General features: G+C 35.2%; 2 protein-coding genes across 8 annotated transcripts in view; one reads left to right on the forward strand and one right to left on the reverse strand.

The window, feature by feature from the left end:
* The window catches only part of LOC141390265 (DNA replication licensing factor REC-like), a 33,936-nt gene extending 28,864 nt beyond the window's left edge, over positions 1-5,072 (forward strand). For all 5 annotated transcript variants that reach the window (XM_073963110.1, XM_073963121.1, XM_073963153.1 and 2 more), the window contains one exon: positions 4,529-5,072. In XM_073963110.1, the coding sequence (XP_073819211.1) occupies positions 4,529-4,931 (403 nt within the window). In that variant the 3' untranslated portion in view covers positions 4,932-5,072. The remainder of the gene's footprint in view (positions 1-4,528) is intronic.
* Positions 5,073-11,337: 6,265 nt separating this feature from the next.
* alpha-Man-IIb (alpha-Mannosidase class II b) overlaps positions 11,338-22,457 on the reverse strand; it is a 64,045-nt gene continuing 52,925 nt past the window's right edge. For 2 of the 3 annotated variants that reach the window (XM_073963521.1, XM_073963534.1), the window contains exons 2-6: positions 19,048-20,172; positions 15,681-15,773; positions 13,696-15,604; positions 13,100-13,628; positions 11,338-13,033 (exon numbers count right to left, since the gene is read on the reverse strand). In XM_073963521.1, the coding sequence (XP_073819622.1) occupies positions 12,289-13,033; positions 13,100-13,628; positions 13,696-15,604; positions 15,681-15,773; positions 19,048-19,593 (3,822 nt within the window). In that variant the 5' untranslated portion in view covers positions 19,594-20,172 and the 3' untranslated portion in view covers positions 11,338-12,288. Of the gene's footprint in view, positions 13,034-13,099; positions 13,629-13,695; positions 15,605-15,680; positions 15,774-19,047; positions 20,173-20,445; positions 20,765-22,457 lie in introns of those variants that run through there. The other variant, XM_073963528.1, reaches the window with a different exon arrangement.

Raw genomic sequence — 22,457 nt, forward strand, 5'->3', positions numbered from 1 at the left:
GAAAAGCGTGTTTAAAATTTCCATGTTACATACCGTCACCATAAATGCCGGAAGACGTAACCCACAAAAATAAAACTTTACAGGAGAAGCAAAAAACGTTATAAAAAAAAACTGTTTTTTGGAATATTAATCTTATGAAGGCGAGTATATGGGATATTATCGATCATATGCGAAGGGGAATTAGTAGTGAAACCAAAACCGATGAAGTGCTTAGTTTTGAGATCCTTCATTACAACAAAATCGGCAATATTATCCAATTTTCCGAAATGCCATTTCTTGTATAGCATCGTTGTTTTTGAACGTAGAAGCTTGAAAGCATGTATTTTAGCTTTATGTATCAGATTCCACCAAAAAAACGAATTTCGATTTTCATGTCGGTTACGTCTTCCGGCATTTATGGTGACGATACAAAACACAATGAATTTTTTTAATGAACGACCCGAAACACACCCTCAAAGTCCACTTTTTAGAAAAATTTTGAAAATTTTGAGTGGGAGTGGCGGGGCACCCTTATTTCTTCCTAATTTTTCGACAAAAAATTTATATTTTTTCCTTAAAATAAATTCTGTTTCGTTTAAACACAGGATTATTGAAAAGAAAGAAAGAAGATAGACCCATTGGTTTTCGAGCTATCGTTGGAACCCCAAAACGCTTTCTCAAAAAAGGGTTTCGCAGGTAGCCATTTACCACAAAACTATGCAATACTTTTCAACAACAAAATTTCCAAAAGTAGTTTAAGTTGTGCTCTTTCATATGAAAGAAAAATCAACTTAAAACAGGGCCGACAATACGATACCCTACACCACTACCCTGCGAGTTAGCTTTCAGCAAATCAAAGTTTCTTTTGGACAAATAAGCTCGTTGTAAGAAATAAATTTGTGGAGTCTGCAACCTTATCACATTAAGCAATAGTATGGGGCCTACTGTTTATCGCCGAGTCCAAAAGGCATGTCTTAAAACACCACCTGTAGAGAAGTTGTACATGGTTGAAATACTCAGAAAATGTCGCCAACTTTACTGAGGGGTATTTTGCCATCGTTGGAAATTTGATGTTTGCTGGCCGGGAATCGAACGCCCGACCTTCAGCGTGCAAGGCGGGTGTGCAAACAATTGTACCATCGAATTGGCTGAAAGTTCGTATTAAATATTCGTTCATCACAATTTTCGACCTGAAATTTATCGGTATAGGTCCAGGTCTTAATACAGCTCCCATAGAACCGTACCTCCCGATATCCGGTATTTTGAAGGTTGTGGCCTCAATATCAAATAGAAATGGCTGACATTTTGTATTCACTCTTCGTTGGAGGTAAAAAAACGTTCCACCTGAAATTTGTCGTTATATGTCCACGTCTTCATATAGCTCCCATAAACAGAACCTATACCAATATCCCTCCGAAATGGCTAAAATTTGGTATTAAGTCTTCATTGGGGGTACTAAACTTTCCATCTGAAATTTGTCGGTATAGGTCTAGGCGTTCATATAGCTCCATACAACGAACGCTCCCCATTTTCGACATTTTGAAGGCTGTGGCTCTGGTTACAGATTTCTCTATTTTATTGCCTTGTCTGAAGTGAATTTCAAACAGATAAATGTACACATAAACATTTTAGAAGATATTATTGAAATATATGTAGCATACGAAAATATGTGAAATGCAGAAATTTTCCATATGCAAAAATAATATTTGCATATGCATAATTTATACATTTCGCATATTTTTGCATATGTGATATATTTCGATTGAAATTGAATTTGAAGCCAAAAATATGCAAATTTGACAAAAATAGGTGTTGCATAAAATTCCGCTATCTGATATTAATCGGGGTGCTCTCATTGATATGAGAGAAGACTCCCTTGTCCCTAATGGGATGTTTGTGGAACAATTATATACAGTACATTTTAAGAAATATTCTTAAATTTGAAAATTGGCGTTGTTTAGCAATTTCTGCTACATCTTTAAATTTTGGACAATTGGACAGGTAATATGTTAGGGTTCCACGCAATTTGTAAAAACTGGGAATTTGTCTGTCATGATAGAGACAATTTGTAGCATGGGAGGAAGATGTGGTTCTCTTCACAAAACTCATTATATCTTAGGTAGTAGGTCCGTTACCAAGCACACATATTATTGCAATTTTCATCAGAGGAAAGATCGGTAGTTAATTTTTCATATATAGGCGACTTTGCTTGTATAAATAAAATGTTTTTATTTAGCATACAAAAGTAATGGTCCATTGCACCCGCTAAATAATATCAGATCATCATCAAAAATTGTAGGCATCTTCTTCGACCTAAACCCCTACCTCGTGCAAAATTTCGTGACTATTGATCTATAATTGCGACCTCTAGTACGCATTTGATTACATTACAAGCAAAACACTGGATATAATATTAGGCTGTAACTCTGTTATCTGACCACATAAATCAACATAATTGGCATTAATTGAAAGGGCAAGAGTTGTCCTTCCAAATATTATTTATGTGGGCGGAATGTGTGGTCCAGGAATAAAGATATTAATGGTATATTAACAATTTTCACAATTTTCACACAAAATTTGTGGTCTATTTAACCCTCTAAACATCATCCGACCACCATCTCAAATTGCAAGCTTCTTCTTTGTCATATAATCTTACATTATTTAAAATTTCGAGGCGATCGAACTATAATTGTGACATAAAGAGCCGCTACAAAATCGGATAAAAATTTTGTTTTTGGTCCATTTCACCCGCTAAATATTTCTCGATCATCACCAATAAGAATAGGGATCTATTCTGGCCTGAACCCGACCTCCATACAAAATTTCGTAACGATCGGTCCATAATTGCGCCCTGGAGCGTGTTTACAATTTATAATGGACAGACGGACGGACGGGCACACATCTCAAAATCGCTTTATCTCGTCGAGATATGAAGATTTGTATACCACATTGGGGGTCTCCGACGAATATTTCGCGGTGTTACATGAATTTTTACCAAAACAAACTTATAATACCCTTTCCACATTGTGGTGTAGGGTATAAATATTGGTAGTTTCTTTGAAAAAAATAAAAATGAAAAAAATATTTTTTGACCTGCCCAACTAGGGATAACTACACACACAGGGATAACCACAGTGGACCGATATAGTGGACTATATTCGAATCTGTTCTATGTCTGAAAATATAATAGATAGAGAATGATAAGATTGGATAGAGAATGATAAGATTGTTTTTCTAAACATTTATGTAACACCGCGAAATATATCTCGTAGAACTCCTTTGTGTCCGTCCGTTCATTAAAAATTGCAGTCAAACTGCAGGCTGCAATTATGGACGAATTGTTAATGGGCCAAAAACAAAATTTTTATCCGATTTTTTAGCGGCTCTGTAGATCCCAGTGATAGTGTGATGCTATTTTTTAACTAAGGTTTGGGTTTACGACAAAGAAGAAGCTTGCAATATAACATGATGACCACATAATATCTGGAGGGTTAATTAACCAAAACTTGTTTTTGAAAATTGTTAAAAATTTTAGTCATTATACTAAACTGTTATTCCTGGAACATAGTATATTGTGTGTAATGTAACCATTATCAAGCTAAAGGTCACAGTTATAGTTCAATACAGACAAATTTTTTTCACGAATTAAGAGTTTTGGTCAATGGAAATGTCATTCAGGTATGTTCTGAGACACACTTCACATTTCACTTCACTCGTCAAGCATTTTGTTCACCCCATTTACTCCTATTTTGCGAATTTCTTGTGGGTAAGATTAATTAGTGTATATAAAGAAGAGTAGAAGAGTCCGTCCATAAAATACTCGAAAAATAAGCGTAGATGGGGTGAACAAAATTCTTGAGGCCTGAAGTGAGAGGTGAAGTGTGTCTTAGAACATACCCGACTAATTTTGGATAATGGTTGGATAGTATTTAGCAGTTGAAATTGGCCATAATTTTTGTGGGATTATAACCAAATTTAATTACGAAAACGGAACTTGAAAACTTTTTACCTGACCTACTTTGATGCAAATTATATCAATGTAGAGGTTATATAACGAAACTCCTATCTAACATATAAGTGGGTTTTTATTATTTTGATTTTTTTGTGAAGAACTATATTTTCATCCTATGCAAAATGTCGCAATCATAATAGAAAAGTTTTCAAATCATGGTAGGGAAATTCCCAGTTGATTTATTGATGTAAATTTCAATGATTTACGGGGTCTTGAAGTTTTTGTGCCACCTTTGGTAAATAGTAATGAAATACCTCGAAATATTCGTATTTTTTATTGATCGACTCGGTAAAAATCGCCAAAAGAAAATGAACTCGTATGTATATGTAGCCAAAACGGCATATCTGCCCATTGTAAAATAAAGAAAACAAGTGTCGCAATCGTATAAAAAACTGGAAAATTTGTACCGGGAGGAAGTCGGCACGTCCTACTATGGCCCTCTCTTACTTGTTTAATATCCATTTATTCCATTTTCTTGGCCCTAATAAAGTTTCTGTAATGTCTTATGCAATTCCCGTCATCTTTTATTCTTTCCAGGCATTTAGCTGGTTTAATGCGTTTGTGCCAGGCTCGTGCCCGCGCCGATTTTTCTAGTGAAGTAACGCCAGTTCATGTTCGTGATGTTGTGTGCATCGTTAAACAGAGTAATAATGATATGGCATTGGGTGATTATATTGACACAAATCCAGCCACAGCAGCAGCTATATCAACGACAACTCAAAGAGGTACCGGAACTCAGGCAAATGTACGAAAATTTCATCAAATATTGCAAATGCGTTCGAGTGCCATATCAAGACGTATGTTCGAATTTGATGAATTAAAAGACATGGCACGGCGTGTTGGCATTTCGTGTGGTGTCACCAATATTGTGGACATTTTAAATCTTCAAGGAATTTTATTGAAAAAGGGGCCCAACATGTATGAATTTATGTCTGATTAAAAATTCGTTTAGGTTAGTTTTATCATTTTGTTGTACTTTAAAATAAGTACATATAACTTTGAAGATTTTCTTTTTATTTTTGTTACTTTAATATTTTGTTAATTCATTAAAAAATAAAGTCGTTGAATTCTTTAACCATTACATTTTAATTTTACTGCCAATTAGGAGAGGTCTGGAAGAAGTAAGTATTCCATAAACATAAAAGATTTATTAGTTCATCGTTTTTTTCCTTTTTTAATAAAATAGACAATCATATTTTGTAGGTTAAGTGTAATTCAATAGTACGTAACTACATATCGTCACAATAAATGCCCGAAATCGTATCTCCAAAAAAGTCAAAATTAGTTTTTTGATTGAATCTAATACATAAGACCAAAATACATGCTCTTGCAAAATTTGAAGCTTCTACGTTAAAAAATAACGACCCTATTCAAGAAAAGGCATTTCGGAAAATGGGATAACAAATTTTGTTGTAATGACGGATCCCAAAACCAAGATTTCATTACTTACTCCCATTCGTATATTATTGATAATATCCCATATACTCGTCTTCATAAGATTAATATTCCATTTTATAACGTTTTTTGCTTCTCCTGTAAAACTATTATTTTGTTGGTTACGACTTTTAACATTTATGGTGACGATATATTTTATTATAGTAAAACACAATATCAGTTTTTTGAATATACATTTTATTATTTAAACTTCGTTTTCTGATTTCTCTTTACCTGTTATTTTGTTATATGTATCATCATGTAAAGTATGTATTTTTAAAATGTACCTAAAACTTAATTTTAAAAATATCAATTAGTATATAGATTTTTTTTAATATTATATTAAAGGTTTAAGAACTATGGTGTCTTTTGTTGTTGTTTTCATTCCTACACTTTTTAATGTGTGAGAGGGTTTCTCGTTCAGATTTTTATACTGATAAACGTTGTTTTAATATATATGTATATGTCATGTTAATATTTTACTCGAGGCTTTATTTAATTAGTAACTATGGTAGGTATTTAAATACTTTCAAGGGTCTTTTTTTATTTATAACGTTTTGTGGCGCTATATATAAAAACGTTTTTGCCGTTACGATATCATTGTGAAAAAAACTCTGTTTTTACTGATATTTACAATTTGGTTGCTTGTGGTGTTCATTTCATTCTTGTTTTGTTCTAAAATGGCGTGCAAATTTGAATGTATTTAAATTTGGTATTATTTCCTAATTATCTTGGCTTCTAGTAACCAAAATGTAAAATGTTTTGAACAAAAATTTTTCTAATATGCAATTTCAAAAACAAAATAAATTTCCAACTAATTGTTTTAATAAGAAAATTCGGTTTGAATTTAATTTGGTTATATTAATTTTTGCTAAAAAAGGCAAGTGTTACATTTTTTACTTAAAAAATAGCCATAACTAAGTAATAAATATATTGTTTTAAAAAAATATACATATACTACATATATAAATATAATAATCAGTCATTAAATAAATATTTTGGTTTAAAATATTTGTTCTAGAAAATAACAACAAGCTAAATGAAACTTGAGTCTATGAATGAATATATTGGTAACACAATTTAAATAGCAATAATTGTGGCGAGAATTTGTCTAAACAAGTAACCAAGAGTTTGATTCGACATTATAGAAAAGTTACATAAAATACTATAAAGAAGAAAACGGAATACAAATTTATTGACATCGCTTTTTTCTTCCAATCAGAGACTATAGTCAACAGATACTGGTATTTTCCGAAACCGAGTTATAGTTTACTGATTTTGAAAAATATATGTAGGTACATATTATAAATTCTGTGTGATCGCATACCACAAACAGCATCGTTGGATGTCTTATGAGTAGCAACCAGGGACGTACTGCTGAATCAACATGATAATGATTTTAGAATTTGTTTGCATTTTTAGTGTTACTCAGTGTAATTGTACCCTCAGCCTTTAGTGCCTTTAGCACAATCCGTCTGTCTGTATCTTTGTTTATCTGGCAGGATGGAGCGCATGATAATTGTCGAACGGATTAACTAATTTGGTGAAAGTTTTGGATCTCGTGATATTTTAAGTTTAAGTCATGTCGGTACGAGGGTCACTAAAAAACTTCGGGCTAAGCAACAAGCAGAGTCATTGCGCAAATTCGCACAGGCTGATGTCACATATCTTTCGGCAAATTTTTCAGAAATCAAAATTCAGGAGTTTTTTAATTCGTTTCCAACCGATTACAAGTTATGACAAATATAAAACTCTTTTGGACACAAGTGGTCCTTCTTGATTATTATGCTTATTATTAGCGAATAATTATGTGGGGTTCTTTAAGGATCGACTGTTATATTAAATTAAGAAATATATAAATTATAGTTCAGCAAAGTGTTTAATATCATTGGGTCCAAAAACGTCCCTTCGTATTTAATTAATTAATGCTTCTTCTGTAATATTATACCGAAAGTAGAGAAAACATCCGGAACAGCAAGCATGGAATTTTTCGACTTAAAGTGTTTTGTCACGATTCAGCTAAGAGTTTGCCGATTGATTTCTGATATTGGTTTCTGAGATATTTGTTCGACCATGCTTTGGCATAGCCCAAACATGAGTTTTGTAGTCTTAAACAGTACTGCGAGAAGGGTTCGGAGTCTATGAGTCGTAGTCTGTATCGTCCGATTTAAAATTTCTGAAGTTTTTAATTGTCTTGTACAGACTCTATCACTTCTAGTAAAGAAGCAAATATGGCGTTTTATGACATAAAATAATATTTTATTCTTAAGCTATCGACAGAATATCTAGATATAGAAGTCTAAGCTGCACCCGCGGATTCGAGTTATTCTTCTTTTTCGAGGTATTTAATTCATAGAAGTCGGAAAAGGGGTTATGTTCGGGTCAAACTACACCCTCTAACACATTAAACCCGTGTATAACTTAATTCGTCGTACTAGCGAATAGCGTTATATAGGGATTGGATCAAAAGGAATTCCAAAATCTAATCTAAGATCTTCGAAATACTGAAAATCTTGTGATAGCAAAAAAATTGCAATTCTCTTCGGTTGTTAAATTCTGGGATATGCCATAACGTGGACCTACATGATTAAAAACTTCGATATAGTTTATTTTCAATTCTACATATACGATAACATATATTTTATACTCTTTAAAAAATTAAAATTGTACCTTAAATACTACTGAATTGATATACTTTGTGTCAATATTTCATATAAAAGTCAACTAACAAACCCTTTAAAATAGCTTTACGTAACGCTACACAACATTTCAAATTTTCATGATTTTTGGTCAAGTTCGTACGCGGTGGGTTTACTTTTGTTCATATTTTTTGATTGCAACAAGAGAACGGCTGTAAATAATAGTCAATTCTGGACAATATATAACTATCCTTAAACAAAATTTACATTAGGTAATTGTCAGTTTATGGTAGAGAGAAATGGGACATTAAACCTTTTGCCCGAAACGAGTGAATTTATTTTTAGATGTGATGGGATTCGCATCGAATTTCCATTCCACCCCAGCAAAAATTCGGATCCGGTAGTCATTACGTAACCCATTACAAAGTAATGTAAACAAACTTCTTTTCCCATTACAAGTAATCTGAAAAGTAATGGGATACTTCTTAAAAAAATTACAAGGCAAACCTACTTACTTTGCTCCTCACTAAGTAATGAGACGGTGGCACAGTGAGTGTGTGTCCGACTATAAATCCTAGGGTTGTGTGTTCAACGCTCACTGTCAGCACGCGAGTTTTTTTTAAATTAAAAAATAACAGTTCGTGGTGCACATGTGCGCTGTACATTTAAGTTCTTAAGCAACCCTTAATGTTTGTGTGCGTGGCATAGTATGTACCCAGCAAACCAAAATCGGAAGAAACATCAGAGTTCGGACCGAATTCGGTCCGAAAGTCGGATGAAACGTCCGAGTTCGGATCCGAATTCGGTCCGAACTCTGTCCGAAAGTCATATGGCGTGGTTGACGTGTTCTCTGACCGAAATTCGGATGAAAATCGGATGTTTAAGCCGACTTTCGGACCGAATTCGGTCCGAACTCTGATGAACTGTCGTATAAATTTCTGATTTATTTACCGACTATCGGACAGATATCGTTCCGAATTCGGAAGTAAAATCTTATGACATTCGAAAGTGTTTGTCGACTTTCGGACCGAATTTGGTCCGAAGTCAGATGAACTATCGTATGAACTTCTGATTTATTTACCAAATTTGTTCTCCGATACAAAAATTAAAACCTGAGCACTCAATTTTTCGTTCGTACTGCATCAACAATTACACTTTATTTTCTCTCTGCTTATTTACACTTAATTTTGCCAAAGCATCACAAGAGAAAATAGAAAAATTCCCTTCAGAGAGGGAGAGAGAGGACGGGAAAAGTTCGTTAGACTAGTCGGACAGAGTTCGGACCGAAGTCGGTCAGACGCGTCGGAAAAAACTTCCGACTTTGAGCAGACGCGTCGGACGTCCGACATTGTGTTTGCTGGGTAGTGTCTTTGGCTAGAAATCAGAGGGTTCGTGTGTTCAACTCACACAGCAAGCGAAATAAAATAAAGTAAAATAAAAGTAAGAAGTGTGATGAAATTAAAAAAATCTCTACATCAACTGTTCTAAAAATAGATTTTTTTCAACTTAGTTTTCAATTTCTAGTGGCCACAGAATAACTAGTTATTCTAGTGGTCATAAAATAACTACAAACTGAGTGCGACATGCCCTTGTAAAAATAATGGGGAAGAAAGGGGGTTTGCGAGTAGTTACGGCTGCCAAAAATCCCTTACAAAACCCATGATTTTGGGAGGTCTTTTTTTGCTGGGACGTTGTTTCAATTGAAAGAAGAAAAATAGAAATAAAAAGACACTTTTTTAGTTTTGGCGATGGCAAAAGCCGAAAAAATGTTATAACAAATTAAATACATTTGTGTTTTTGTTTAAATTGGCCTATATGGAAGTTTAGTGTGGAAATCCTTGTCCAATTACATGAGGACTTTACAAACAGTGCAAACAACATATTAAGCGGATGTTTTCACTCATCCAGAGGAAAGAAACATGTTCAAAGTAGATTTTTTGATCCGTGTCAAATACTTTCTTAACAAAATATATTAAATATAAGGCAAATAAATGTAAATTTATGTATTCTAAATCCGTGTTTAAATTTCAAGTTTTTTCCTAAAAATATCAAAATTCATTACATCGTTTATAAATCGACCACAGAAATATGACCGTTTTCAAAACGAGAAAAATAAACGGTTATCGAATTGCATAACAACACGTCTTTTTGATCAATTTTTCCATAGAACAAAATGGAATATGAAACCGATATCGAAAACAATTCGATGTCGGAAAATGTACATGCATCGAAATCGATTTCCATCACATACCTGTATGTATTTAGATATATATGTCAATATATTAGGAAACCGTTCTTCTAATACTGTGGAAAATGTTTTGGAATGATATGGCCTGTTTCACTAAGGCGATTCGAATTCAAATTCGATAGAACTACGACCAAACTTCTGTTTTTTTTAAATATTTGATTTGATTTTGTTTTGTTTTAAATCAAACAAAAAAATGTTCACAAAAAAAGGTGTTTTGCAGTTCTTCGGACGAAATTGAATTCGAATCGTTTTAGAGAAACAGGCTATAATTGTTATTTTTAATTATTATTATCTTCAAACAATGAGTGATAAAGCTAGGCAATAAGAACAACAATAAGGTCAATCCCACGGTAACGGGTTCTTACCATGGTGGAATAATATAAGGTGTAACGCCAAAAAAATCTGATTTTCATACCAGTTGTCAAAATGCGTTATTGTGAATAAAATCGCATACAAAATGTAAACAAGCAATTCACAGTAATGCATTATTGTGACCATTTGACGTTTGAAATGATTTGATGTAACACCTTCTTATTCCACCATGGTTCTTACGTACCGGATTGACCCGAAATTAAAGAATACTTCCACGTAGGTTTCGTGCTGTTACAACAACAACAATAAGGTGGAAGGAACTAAGATGGATTGTATTTGGTATTAGAAATTTGGAAAGTCTTTACTGAAAATTATTTGTTCCTCCTTCATTACTCTCGTCAATATTTTATAGCTATTTCATGTGTCACCATATCCATTAAATGTTATTTTCTTTGTTGTAACATTATTATATCTAAAACTTTAAATAAAAAATATATGCAATTAAAAATATTATTGTGATGCTTAATAATTTTTTTTAATATTAAATAAATATTTTGAATTGCTTGTATGTTGTAACGATTTTTCTTGTGTGTCAATATGCTGTATTTCGGTTTTCTATATAATTGTTGTTTTGCTATATAATGCCTGAGAAAAATAAACCTTTATTTAAAAAGATGTAATAAGAATATGAAAAGTATATTTAATTAAACGTATTTTTTTCCTTTTTTAACGATTTATTATAAAATCTGGTCTAGTTCAAGAGAAAAGGTACATCTATACATATAACATGTACTCTGTGTGTGTGTAAGTTACAGTAAAGTTTTTTTACTTTGTAAATATATATTTTTCATAAATAAATATCATTTGAATCTAGTTTCTATATAATGATGAAGGACAAAAAGAGGACGTCTTGGCATATATTGCACTTCTTTGATTATATCTAGAACAAAAATACATTAAGGGTCAAATGCAAAATTTGACTCTGATTCCATTGGAAATAACACAAAATTTACAATTCATGTGATATTTCACAAAGTTTACCTGCCTAAAAAAAGGATTTGAACTATTACTGGCCTACATTTTAAACTAAAAAACTAATTTACGTTTGAAAATAAATCGATTTAAAAATAATGTGTACTTTTTGCTTTGTATAGAAATAAATATAAAGAGGTATGATGTTCGTAATAGAAAACTATGTATGTATATTGAAAAAAGAACACTCTTCCAACAAACATTTTGTTTCATTGGAATATTGTAGTCATTGGATTAAACGAACGATGTTTAAGATTGGAATGATTGAACAAAATGTCAGAGAGAGGAAGAATATTAATATGTAACATTTTATGAATTTTTAAAAAAATTGTTTGTTTGAACGGAAAATGTTAAAGTGTTTTCTTTCAAAACATATGAACTATAACGTAGGAAATATAAAATTCTTTAAGAAATTCAGTCATTTGGTAAAAGTGTTAGGTAGGTTGTCAATTTAAAATTAAAGCAAAACTAAATTCAGTCAATTGAATGTTTGTTGTTTGTGTGTGTGTAATGTATGATTGGTTGTCTTGAGATTCTTGGAAATAAAAACTAAATAAATAAAAATCTTAAAACTATTTCCTTACATACTGGTTCTTTTTGCCTGTTTTTGTTTCTGGATAGCCCATTTAATTCTAAGTCTTAAATGTGACATTAAATGTTAATAACTCCATTGGTTCTATGGTGATGTCATTGAAACTTTTCAGTGGCTTACGTCTATTTTCTGGCAGCATGCCAGTTAAACTGGTGGTTTCTAAAGAAGTTAAATGCAATTTATTAAATTTAACATTACCCAGGCCTTGATGTTTGAAGGGACACACACTGGAAAGCAAATCTATATCCTGCTTATTGTATACAGAACAATCAAAGCCCTGCCTTTGTAGTATCAATAAAGCTGATGATGATGGGAATAGCTGCAATTGTTCCTCTGACAGGGTACGGAAGTTAATTAAATGCACATCGCATGACCAGGCACCATTATCCAAAAGTAGGGCTTTATTCCTTAGCATAGGAGGATTCTCAAAGTTCTCCACAAAATAAATGGTGGGAGGATAACGTAGACCATTAGCCAAGTAGTTGGTTAGCAGGCTGGGTACTTGGTATTTTTTGGGTTTAGTTGACACAGGCATATCTTCAATGACAACCCAGAATTTGTGACGTGTTAAACGACTATCCACAATACCCTCACCCATACCACGATAATCATCGTACAATGTACGACGATCCAGCATCACTTCCAATTGGCCAGGTTCATAACTGGCCGCACCTTGGGCATGGGTTGTTAATAATGAAAATCGTACTTTGTCATCTTGCATAAATGCAGCCGTTGTAATGGGGAAATAATTGCCTTCAATACCAATTGAAGGAACCTTGACACGCCTAAAAATATAAATTGAAAATTAGTTTACCTTTCCATGTTGAATGTGATTCCATCCAAAAGCTTACCTATGAAATTGGAAACCATTTTGATCAGTGTAAAATTCTGGCAGTTCCGGTATGGTATCTCCATCTTTTAAGATATCCTTATTTACCGGGGCAATATTATCGATATCGGTTATAAAACGCATAAACAGTTCGGTTTCCCGATTCTTTGGTGGTGGCTCGAAATCAATATCATTTTCTATATATATTGCTGCATCCAAATGAGTTTTTGTATTGAAAATCCTAACTGTATGTGCCAAGAAAGGTCCATATATAACAGTTACATCACTGGCTATCAATCCCGATGTAATAATAATACGTTTATCCTCATATTGCTCCAAAACATCTTTTTCCGCCTCACTTTGTTCGGGATCTGTTTTAAATAGATATGCCCCAGAATGAAATTGGGCACTGCGATAGGCGGCAAATTTAATGGCGCATTGCATTGGGTTCAATAGCTGCTGATTAAGCCCTTTACGGGTGTTTGTCTTCAAGAAACCAGTCTTTTCGTCAAACAGCAAACGCATAAAATTGTTTTCCAGTTGGATATCACCTGAAGATGAAAACATAACGTTACATTATTAATAAGGTAAAAAGAACGTGGCAATAAAGTTACTTACCCGGTGGTTTAGATTTCACTACAAACTCCTCCTTAGTCAAAGGTGTTTCGGTCGTGCTTCCATCCATTTGATCGGTACATTCGTCACAATAGATTGTTGACATCAAACGCTTAGCATTCACCTCATCCACAGCTACCGTATACGAAGTCAATGACAGAGGATCCAATTCAGCAATAAACATTACCTCATATTGTCGTCTTGAAATACGAATGCGAGACGTTGTAGAAGACCCCATCATATTCATGCCCATCTCATATGGATCACTAATATTCCAAACGGGATTAATTTGTACATTCCTCAATTCCTCACCAGCATCATTGAGAATTTTCACATAGGGTGTGGTAGTTCTTATGGTAAGTGCATCCACTCGTTTTTGCGTCAATGGGTTGAACACAACAAAATTTGCCGATTTGCCATCAGAGGAAGATGACGTGAACTCAATGGAGAAATCGCTGTTTGGAGAAGAAGTAGCCAATGGTATGGGCGTCTTACGGGGCAATTTACTGAAATTATCCCTTTCCAATTCGCTTAAAAGGAAGTTATGCCTCTCTGTGCCATTTTGTATTAGCAATTCGATAGCAGATTGTTGCATGCGAACTACATCCTGAATACTTTCAAATAAACGCATACCATAATCACGCATAACAGCTGCCTTTGAGGTTCCCGTTATGGCATCATGATGTTGAAACAAGCCCAGATTGCGTCTAGCATGTATCATTTTCTCATAGTTCTTCTCAAATATTTTTATCGCATTCTCATGATGTCTCTGACGAGCTGTATTATATGCCAAGGTAAAGAGAATTTCTCCAGCACGAAGATTTTGTTCCAAATCAGCACTAAGAATTTTGTATGAAGGTCGTGTTGTAAAGTATCCCGACCAATAAGCTGGTCTTCCTTCAGAGAAAATATCAGAATATACAAAGAAATCTCCTTTAAATGTGGGAAATTCTTTCGACCTCTTCTTGATTTCATTAAAATAGTCCTTGGGTGTACCAAACGAGATGTCCACATTGTATAACCTTTTATTGGCCATTATGTGATCTATGAGCTTCTTGTAATTTGTATACTGTTGATCAACTTCTCGCTCTTTGTTGTAACGAAAATCATCACCTACTGGAATCAGGGCTACATTATGGGGAAATAGTGAAGCTGTGCGTGAATACTGTTCCAATAATAACTGGGCCTTTTCCTCAACATTTTCTTCGGTTATAAATTGAGCTTTAATTGAATATTCTGTGTATTCACCGGGAATTTTACGGAAATCGAAATTTAAACAGATAAATGGATGGGGTCCGCACGAACCCTTTATCGAATATATATCAAAAGGCATATTATGGGTAAGTAAACTACCCTTGCGATGTTGCTGTTGTTCTTCATCTGCTGCTCCACTTCCATGTTTATTCCAATAGGGTGTCCATATAAAATCTCCCTTTTGATGTCTGGCGAACCATTGTTTCCAGGCATAATGTATACGTTGTATAATGGCGCCCTCAAAATTACTTCCAGACAGTAAATAAGGTACAGTACTACCATGGCCAAAGGGATCAATAGACCAGCCCACAGTAGGTGTTACATTCAAATTATTCTTTAACCACTGATGTCCTTCAATCAATTGATCCAGCATGGCATAGAGATGAACGTTAGCCTCATCTGTCATAACCCAACCTCCTGTGGTAATTTCAAATCTGCCCGAATTAATAAGCCTCTTCAAGGCTCTTTGCTTGGTGGGATGAGCTTGATCCCACCACAATTGTAGAAAACTTATTTCGGACCATATAAATGTCATGTCTGTATATTCTTGCATTTTTGTGACCATTAGATTTAGAATCTGTCTCGAATCACTTTGGAAGTAATTGAGAAAGGTCTTCAACCAGCCGGGATCATTATGTGAATGTGGAACAACAATAACCTGGCGACACAGGGATGGAGAAAGGGAAAATAAATTAGTGTGCTAATTGATTAGTAGTGTAAAGTTTAATTCATACCTTTAGTGGTGGCCTTTGTTTGTCTTTTTTCTGAGCTTCGAAACGTTCTTCAAAGCCTCGATCCCAATATTCCTTGGTACGTACCCATTCCGGCTAAGAATATGCAATGAAAAAGAAATACATATTATGGTATTATATATAGAACTAGAACAAAGGAATCTTGGAGCATGCGGGACCATGTAAATGTTGTTTTGAGCAATACTTCCAGTTTATACGCTTTGTTAAAATACGTTTTAAGTTCATAGGAAGCAATTGTTATATAGATGGGATTCTACCCGGTATTTACCCAAAACATGGGTAAATACCCGATAATTTTTTTGTGGGTGTTTATTTGGGTAAATAAAATTTTTATTTTGAAATCAAAATTTTGTTTTTCTGTCAAACGATGAATGCAAAAATTATAGTTTTGTCGAGGAGGACTTAAATCTCAAGATTATCCACTGAAACCGTGGGTTAATCCATTTGATATATTATAAAGTTTGGATCTCGATCCAGCTTTTATGTTTTTCTGCATGGAGAACTACAACAAACCGCTCTAAAAGCTCTCAAATATCAAAATTATGCTGTCACAATATATGAGAGATTTACCAAAATATGGACCAAAATTGGTTATATTTTAACTTGCCCCGTATCCAAAAAAGGTAATTTTATTCATAGTCAGTTAGCAAATTTGTTACAACACTGCGTTTTCGCATATGATTGTATGATTTTAGTTTCTGTAGTTTATACCCACATACATATTTGGTAAATACCTGTGTATTTACCCATTTGTACCCAATTTACCCATTTTAATGGGTATTTCCCCATTTCCCATCTCTATCTGTATGCTCATCCAATTGTTTCGTCATTACCATGGACATTTCGCACACTGAAACATCTTAATGGTATCCTACAGAGTATATGTGGCTTTAACGTAGATACGGTAGTAGGTAGAATAGACGTGTCTTTAGAGTAGGAGTGATTTAGAGCGGGCGTGCCTTTTTAGCAAGTGTGTCCTTATAGTAGCTGTGGCTTAAAGAGTGCGTACCTTTAGAGTAGGCGAGGGTTTAGAGCAGGCGTGAATTAGAATTGGCATGACTTACAGAAGACGTGTCCAAAGGATCCTCGAACAGACCATTAACTATATAAATATGTTGAACATTTGTATGGGTGGTACCCCAAGGATTGGGCCCAAATTGGAACATAAACTAAGCTTGTACAGCATATTTCGAGATCGAAAATTTGGACCAAATCGGTTCTACGTTTGTGAGATATTGCGCTTATCATTTTGGCGAATATTTTCGAACTTTTGTGGGAGAGGTACCGAAAGCAGTGGACGTATAAGCACTACCTTCGAATTTCATCTAATATTCGAAGAAATATTACGATATCCAAAATGTGGACGAACGCAGTATTCGGTTCGAGCTCTACAGCCACTTCATATGGTGCCATAAGAGCTTTTTACTCCTTTCGGGCTGTTTTCTCAAGAAGTATGGACTTGCCCCTTGAAAAAACTTTTACTGTCGTACTTGAGGCAGAGAATGCAAGTTGCTTCAACCAAAATCGAAGTGATTCGATAGCAGGTCTTAAATTGAATTTATTCAAAATGTTGTGTGGGAGGTAGCCGAAGGAGTGGACAAATATAGTCCATATTCGAACCTGATCTATATCTGGTAAATATATTAGGATGTGAAAGTATGGACCAAATCGGTCACTTCCATTCAGAGTTATCGTGCGCACAATTTTTCCGAACATTTTTGAAGTTTTTTTGGGGAGGTACGTGAAGGAGTGGACCGATATGGCTTATCTTCGAACTTAAACTAAGTTTGCACAAAATATTACGAAGGCCACATTTTGGACCGAATCGGTAGATCCGTTCAAGAGTTATCTTGCGCTCCTACCACTACACACGGTGTCATAGGGGCTTTTTGCACCTTTAAGGCTATTTTCTCAGGAAGTATGGACTTGCCCCTGATGAAACTTGTACCGTCGTACAAGTTGCTACAACAAAAATCAAAGTGATTCGAGAGCAGGTCTTAAAGTGAATTTATCCAAAAATTTTGTGTGGGAGGTACCCGAAGTAGTGGACCGATTGAGTTTATATTGGAACCTAATCTAAATCCGGTAGGAATTTCACGATATGCAAAGTATGGACCAAATTCGTTACCCCTTAAGAGTGCGCGCAAATGTTCCGAACATTTTCAAACTTTTATGGGGGAGGTACCGGAAGGAGTGGACCGATATAACCCATCTTCGAACTTAAACTAAGTTTGGACAAAATATTACGAAAGCCAAATTTTGGACTGAATCGGTTGATCCGTTCGAGAGTTATCGGGCGCTCCAGCCAGACAGACGGACGGACATGGCTAAATCAACTCCAAATTGTCTGAAACACATTTCGTCCAAACGTACTTGGGGTCTAAAACCATTATTTCGATGAGGCACATTTTGCCCGTATGAAAGTGTGAAAGCGAAAAATAGAGGAAATGGAAAACAGATCAAAATTTCTTTTCTATCCCGAATAATAGAGGTTCCTGGATAATCGATTCACGAAAAATCGAGGTTCAACTGTATTGGCTTTATTTACTAATATTGTGCTTATGTGGAATCTTGGTCTAAGCCCTTTATAAAGATAAAAAAGATTGTAATACGCAATTTGTCCTTCTTTTTAGCATTTAAAATAAAATATATATATAATAATATTCTGTTTAAACAAAAGTGTACGTTCATCGTCTTATTAAACAAACTATATAGCTTTTTGATCTATAAAAAGTTTTAAATGGGCCAAGCAACTTAGTAGTGAAAATCTGGTACTAATGTGTCCATATAACCCTTTATGTACTATTGACTCAGTACCTCCAATGTCTCTATTGACTCACTACTTCCAATGTCTCTACTGACTTACTACCTCCAATGTCTATACTGACTCACTACCTCCAATGTAATCACATGGACCCTCAGCAACTACTGACACACTAGTTCCAATGTCACTGCTGACTTTCGAATGATACGTTCATACAAAATGTCTATAGGAAATTACCTGAGTTGTCTACAGTTTGTCAGTAGTATTGTTGACAATGCCAGTAGTAAGTTAGTATAGATTCACTTTTGACATTTCCTACAGGGTACTTTTAAACTGGTTACTTAGTCCAAAGTAGCATCTGTTGACCAATATTATTCTTCTCCAAATTTCAAAACTAATGTTTGTTTTCTTTATGGCTGTGCCGGATAAAGGATGTTATATAAACCGTGTATTAATGGAAGTATGTATTACTCAAAACAAAAATTTATGCTTTACATATTTTTGGGTCAAAACAAAATATATTTTATGGTGGATCACAGTAACAATGACTATGGTACTTTTTCATTGTTGTTTTTCTTTCCTTACCTGAAAATCAAATTTTGCATATTCATCTTGTGACGTTATGTTCGTATCGCTTTCCTCTAAAATATAACATTTATCGCCCCATTGAGGATTATTGACATACATATTGCCGCTGCCAAATGAACCATCAACGTCAATACTACCAACTGCAGCAGCAACACCATAATCTACTGCATCATCACCGGCTGTATTCCGTCTTGGTCCATATACTGCAGATTTTGCCATCATTTGGTGTTGTTTCAATGGTGGGGCATTCTCATCTTCATTGCTGCCGTGTCTTACTTTACTGCCATAAATTCGTAGTTGTTGAGGCACAGCGATGCCGGCACCATTTTCTGCCAGTAGATTATTGTTGCCTTGCCCTACTGCTGCCGCACCACTACCACCACTTCCAACATTGCTAGCAAACAAACTAGCAATGGGTTCTTTGGGTTGTATGTTTGAGGGCTGTCCCATGGAAATATAGTAAAGGCATAGTAGAATTGTTATAAAGGCCGATAACAAGCCAATACAACGTGCGGAGCCACGTCTAAAAATCTTAACAGTCATGGTGAATTTGTTGTTGCGGCGGTTTTGGTAGTCTCCTCCTCACTGCTAACAAATCGATGGATATAAACGTTGCCAAGTATTAATTTAAATAAAAGGATTAAATTTCAGCTCCTTTTCTATCTATGGTGGTTAGCTTTTTCTTACTCGGTATTTCGTAGTTGTCGTTAAATTGCGATTTCGTTGTTTTTCAGGTTCTATATTGTTTTTTCTGCTATATATAATTGAATATATATGTACGTTCGAGTGTGTGTTTTTGTTTTCAATCTGTTTCTTTGTTGTGCCCCCTATATTTTGTGGTTCGATTGCAGCAGCAGCTGCAGCACAAAAGGGCTGTGTCTGTGTCAATCTTAAAACTAATTTAACTGCTTGTCAGCCATATCCATGTCCACCATGATCTCCGCCGTCCTTAGCAGTAAAACAACAACTGTCGTCCAGTTGTTGAGGTTTTATTTTTTATGTTCGGTTGTTGCGACGTTGATGCCTTGTTTTTGTCTTGTTATTTTTGTGGTTGGTGGTGGTGGTCGTTGTCGGTCAGCTACCGCCGTCGCATCTTTAGAAGTCGTTGATTTGCAATACAATCTAAAATGAGAATATAATGAAAAAAGGATAAGAAATCATTAAATATAATTCGGCTGTTGTTTTGTCCAATTTATTCGTATCGAATAAAAAATGTCTTGAAAGAAGAATTTTGTAAAGATGAACATGCGTATGTACATAATTTGTTTTAAGTATCTCAAAGAAATGATCAAACTTTTATAGAGAAAAATTTGGAAAGATTATAAGCTGAATGAACTGAATTTTAGAAACCTTACAACAAAAGTGCAAATAACAAACGGACTTAAATTTACCGACCTTTTGAATTTATCGCTATTACAATCAATTAAATCTCGAAAACGGGAGGCCCTCCTCCGAACTTGTTTAAATGTAACATGCAAACCGTATTTAAAAAATAACCTTGTATTCAGTTTACAATTGCCAATAACTAGAGGGCAATTGTTACAAAAAATATTTTTATTATATTGTGAGCCAAATCCCCCAGAGATACATTTTAGATAAAGTTTATCACTTATTGTTTACTATACATTCCCGAAGTCGACGCTAGATAAATTCACCACAATAATGATTTTGTATATGACAACCAACAAATTGATAATAAATAACAATTGCAACTGAACTGCAAATTGTCACCCATTACCCTTGAGACCATTCATCATCAACTTTTAAATGGAGTTTCGTGCCTAATGACCGGAAAGATATCTACCGAAATAATTGCATAAAATTAAAGCACGTCCTCACAACAACACAACGGAGAATGAGAGAAAACTACATTTAACGGGAATATCTTCCAAACAATTAAGCTTTTTAATGTTAGTCAGCAAAATGGTAATGGAAATGGAAACATTCACATTGCGTTCAATGAAGTATGTGCGTGTGTGTGACTTTAATGTCAAAAACAGTACCTATATCCAGAATCATTATGCTCGCAGTAATGTATCATCAATATGAAGGAAAACTTTTTTCTTACAATTTTATTGGGAAAGATGGCATATGGAGTAAAGCTGGCAAACTATCGGTAGTCGGACTATCGTTTTGATCACTGTCGTAAAGCTTTGTTTATAACGGACTCGGATGCAAATATATTTTAAATAATTCGCGATAGATAACCCAAATAGCTTGTTTTAGTGACCGCCCTAACCTTTGTTTTACGACAGCAATCAAACCGATAGTCGGACTATCGATAGTTTGCCAGCTCTAATATGGAGATTACATACAACTAAACATTTAGGGCTCAACATATCAGATGTACATGTACAGGCAAGGATGCCAGCAAAAGTAAATCGTACAGGCCGATTTCGCTTTTGTCACCTGTAGCAAAGACTCTTGAGGCCTTAGTCCTCCCCAGCGTCAGAAATAGCTATCTAGTTGCCGATCATCAGCATGGATTCCGTAAGCAGCACATCACAACAACAGCGCTGCACGCCATCTCCACTTATAACTGTCGAGGACTCACCAGGAAAGGCTGTGTGATAGAACGGTGATGGTGGCGCTTGGTGAAACGTTGGATAATCAATTATATGTGTGGACGCCAGTCGTACGTTGAATTCAGGAACAAGAAGTCCAAATCTCAAGGTGGGGTAATATATCCGGTACAGTTTAACTTCTACCTTTCCTGTATTACGCCCGCTCCAGGCGGCATTGAGATCGTAACGTATGCGGATGATTGTACGATCCTGGCGTCAGGTACCTACCCTGACATCTATGAGATCTATGAGAGACTGAACTCCTATTTAGCCGATCTTTCAATTTTATCCAATTTTTTTAATATGCAGATATCCGCCACTAAATCTAGGCCCACTCTGTTCACCACTGGACGGCGCATTATAGAAGACAGTTGAATGTCGATGGTAGCAGAATTCCGACCATAAACTGCCCCAAAATTCTAGGGGTCACATTCGACACTACGTTCACGTCGTCCGCGCATGCCGCAGCTATCGGCGACAAACTGAAATGCAGAAACGAGGTCCTCAAGTCCATAGCCGGCAGTACTTGGGGTGCAGATAAAGAAACCTTGTTGACCACATATAACGCGGTAGGTCGGTCTGTGGTAAGGTATGCGGCGCCAGTTTTGTCCCCGAATTTAGTTGATACTCATTGGAAAGAGATGCAAACATGTCAGAATGCCGCCCTGAGAACAGCAACAGGGTGCCTCCTCAAGTCTTCAGTGGACCACTACATGAGGAGGCAAAGATACTTCCAGTACAGCAACACAATGAGATGCTACCGTTGCACTACTTACTCGGGTGTTACAGTGAGTGCCATCCCAATCACCATCTGCTGGTTAGGCCCGACACACCCAGGTATAT

Source organism: Musca autumnalis, unplaced genomic scaffold, assembly GCF_047663935.1.
Source record: "Musca autumnalis isolate F117 unplaced genomic scaffold, ASM4766393v1 scaffold_1, whole genome shotgun sequence".
In the NCBI taxonomy this organism is placed as follows: domain Eukaryota; kingdom Metazoa; phylum Arthropoda; class Insecta; order Diptera; family Muscidae; genus Musca; species Musca autumnalis.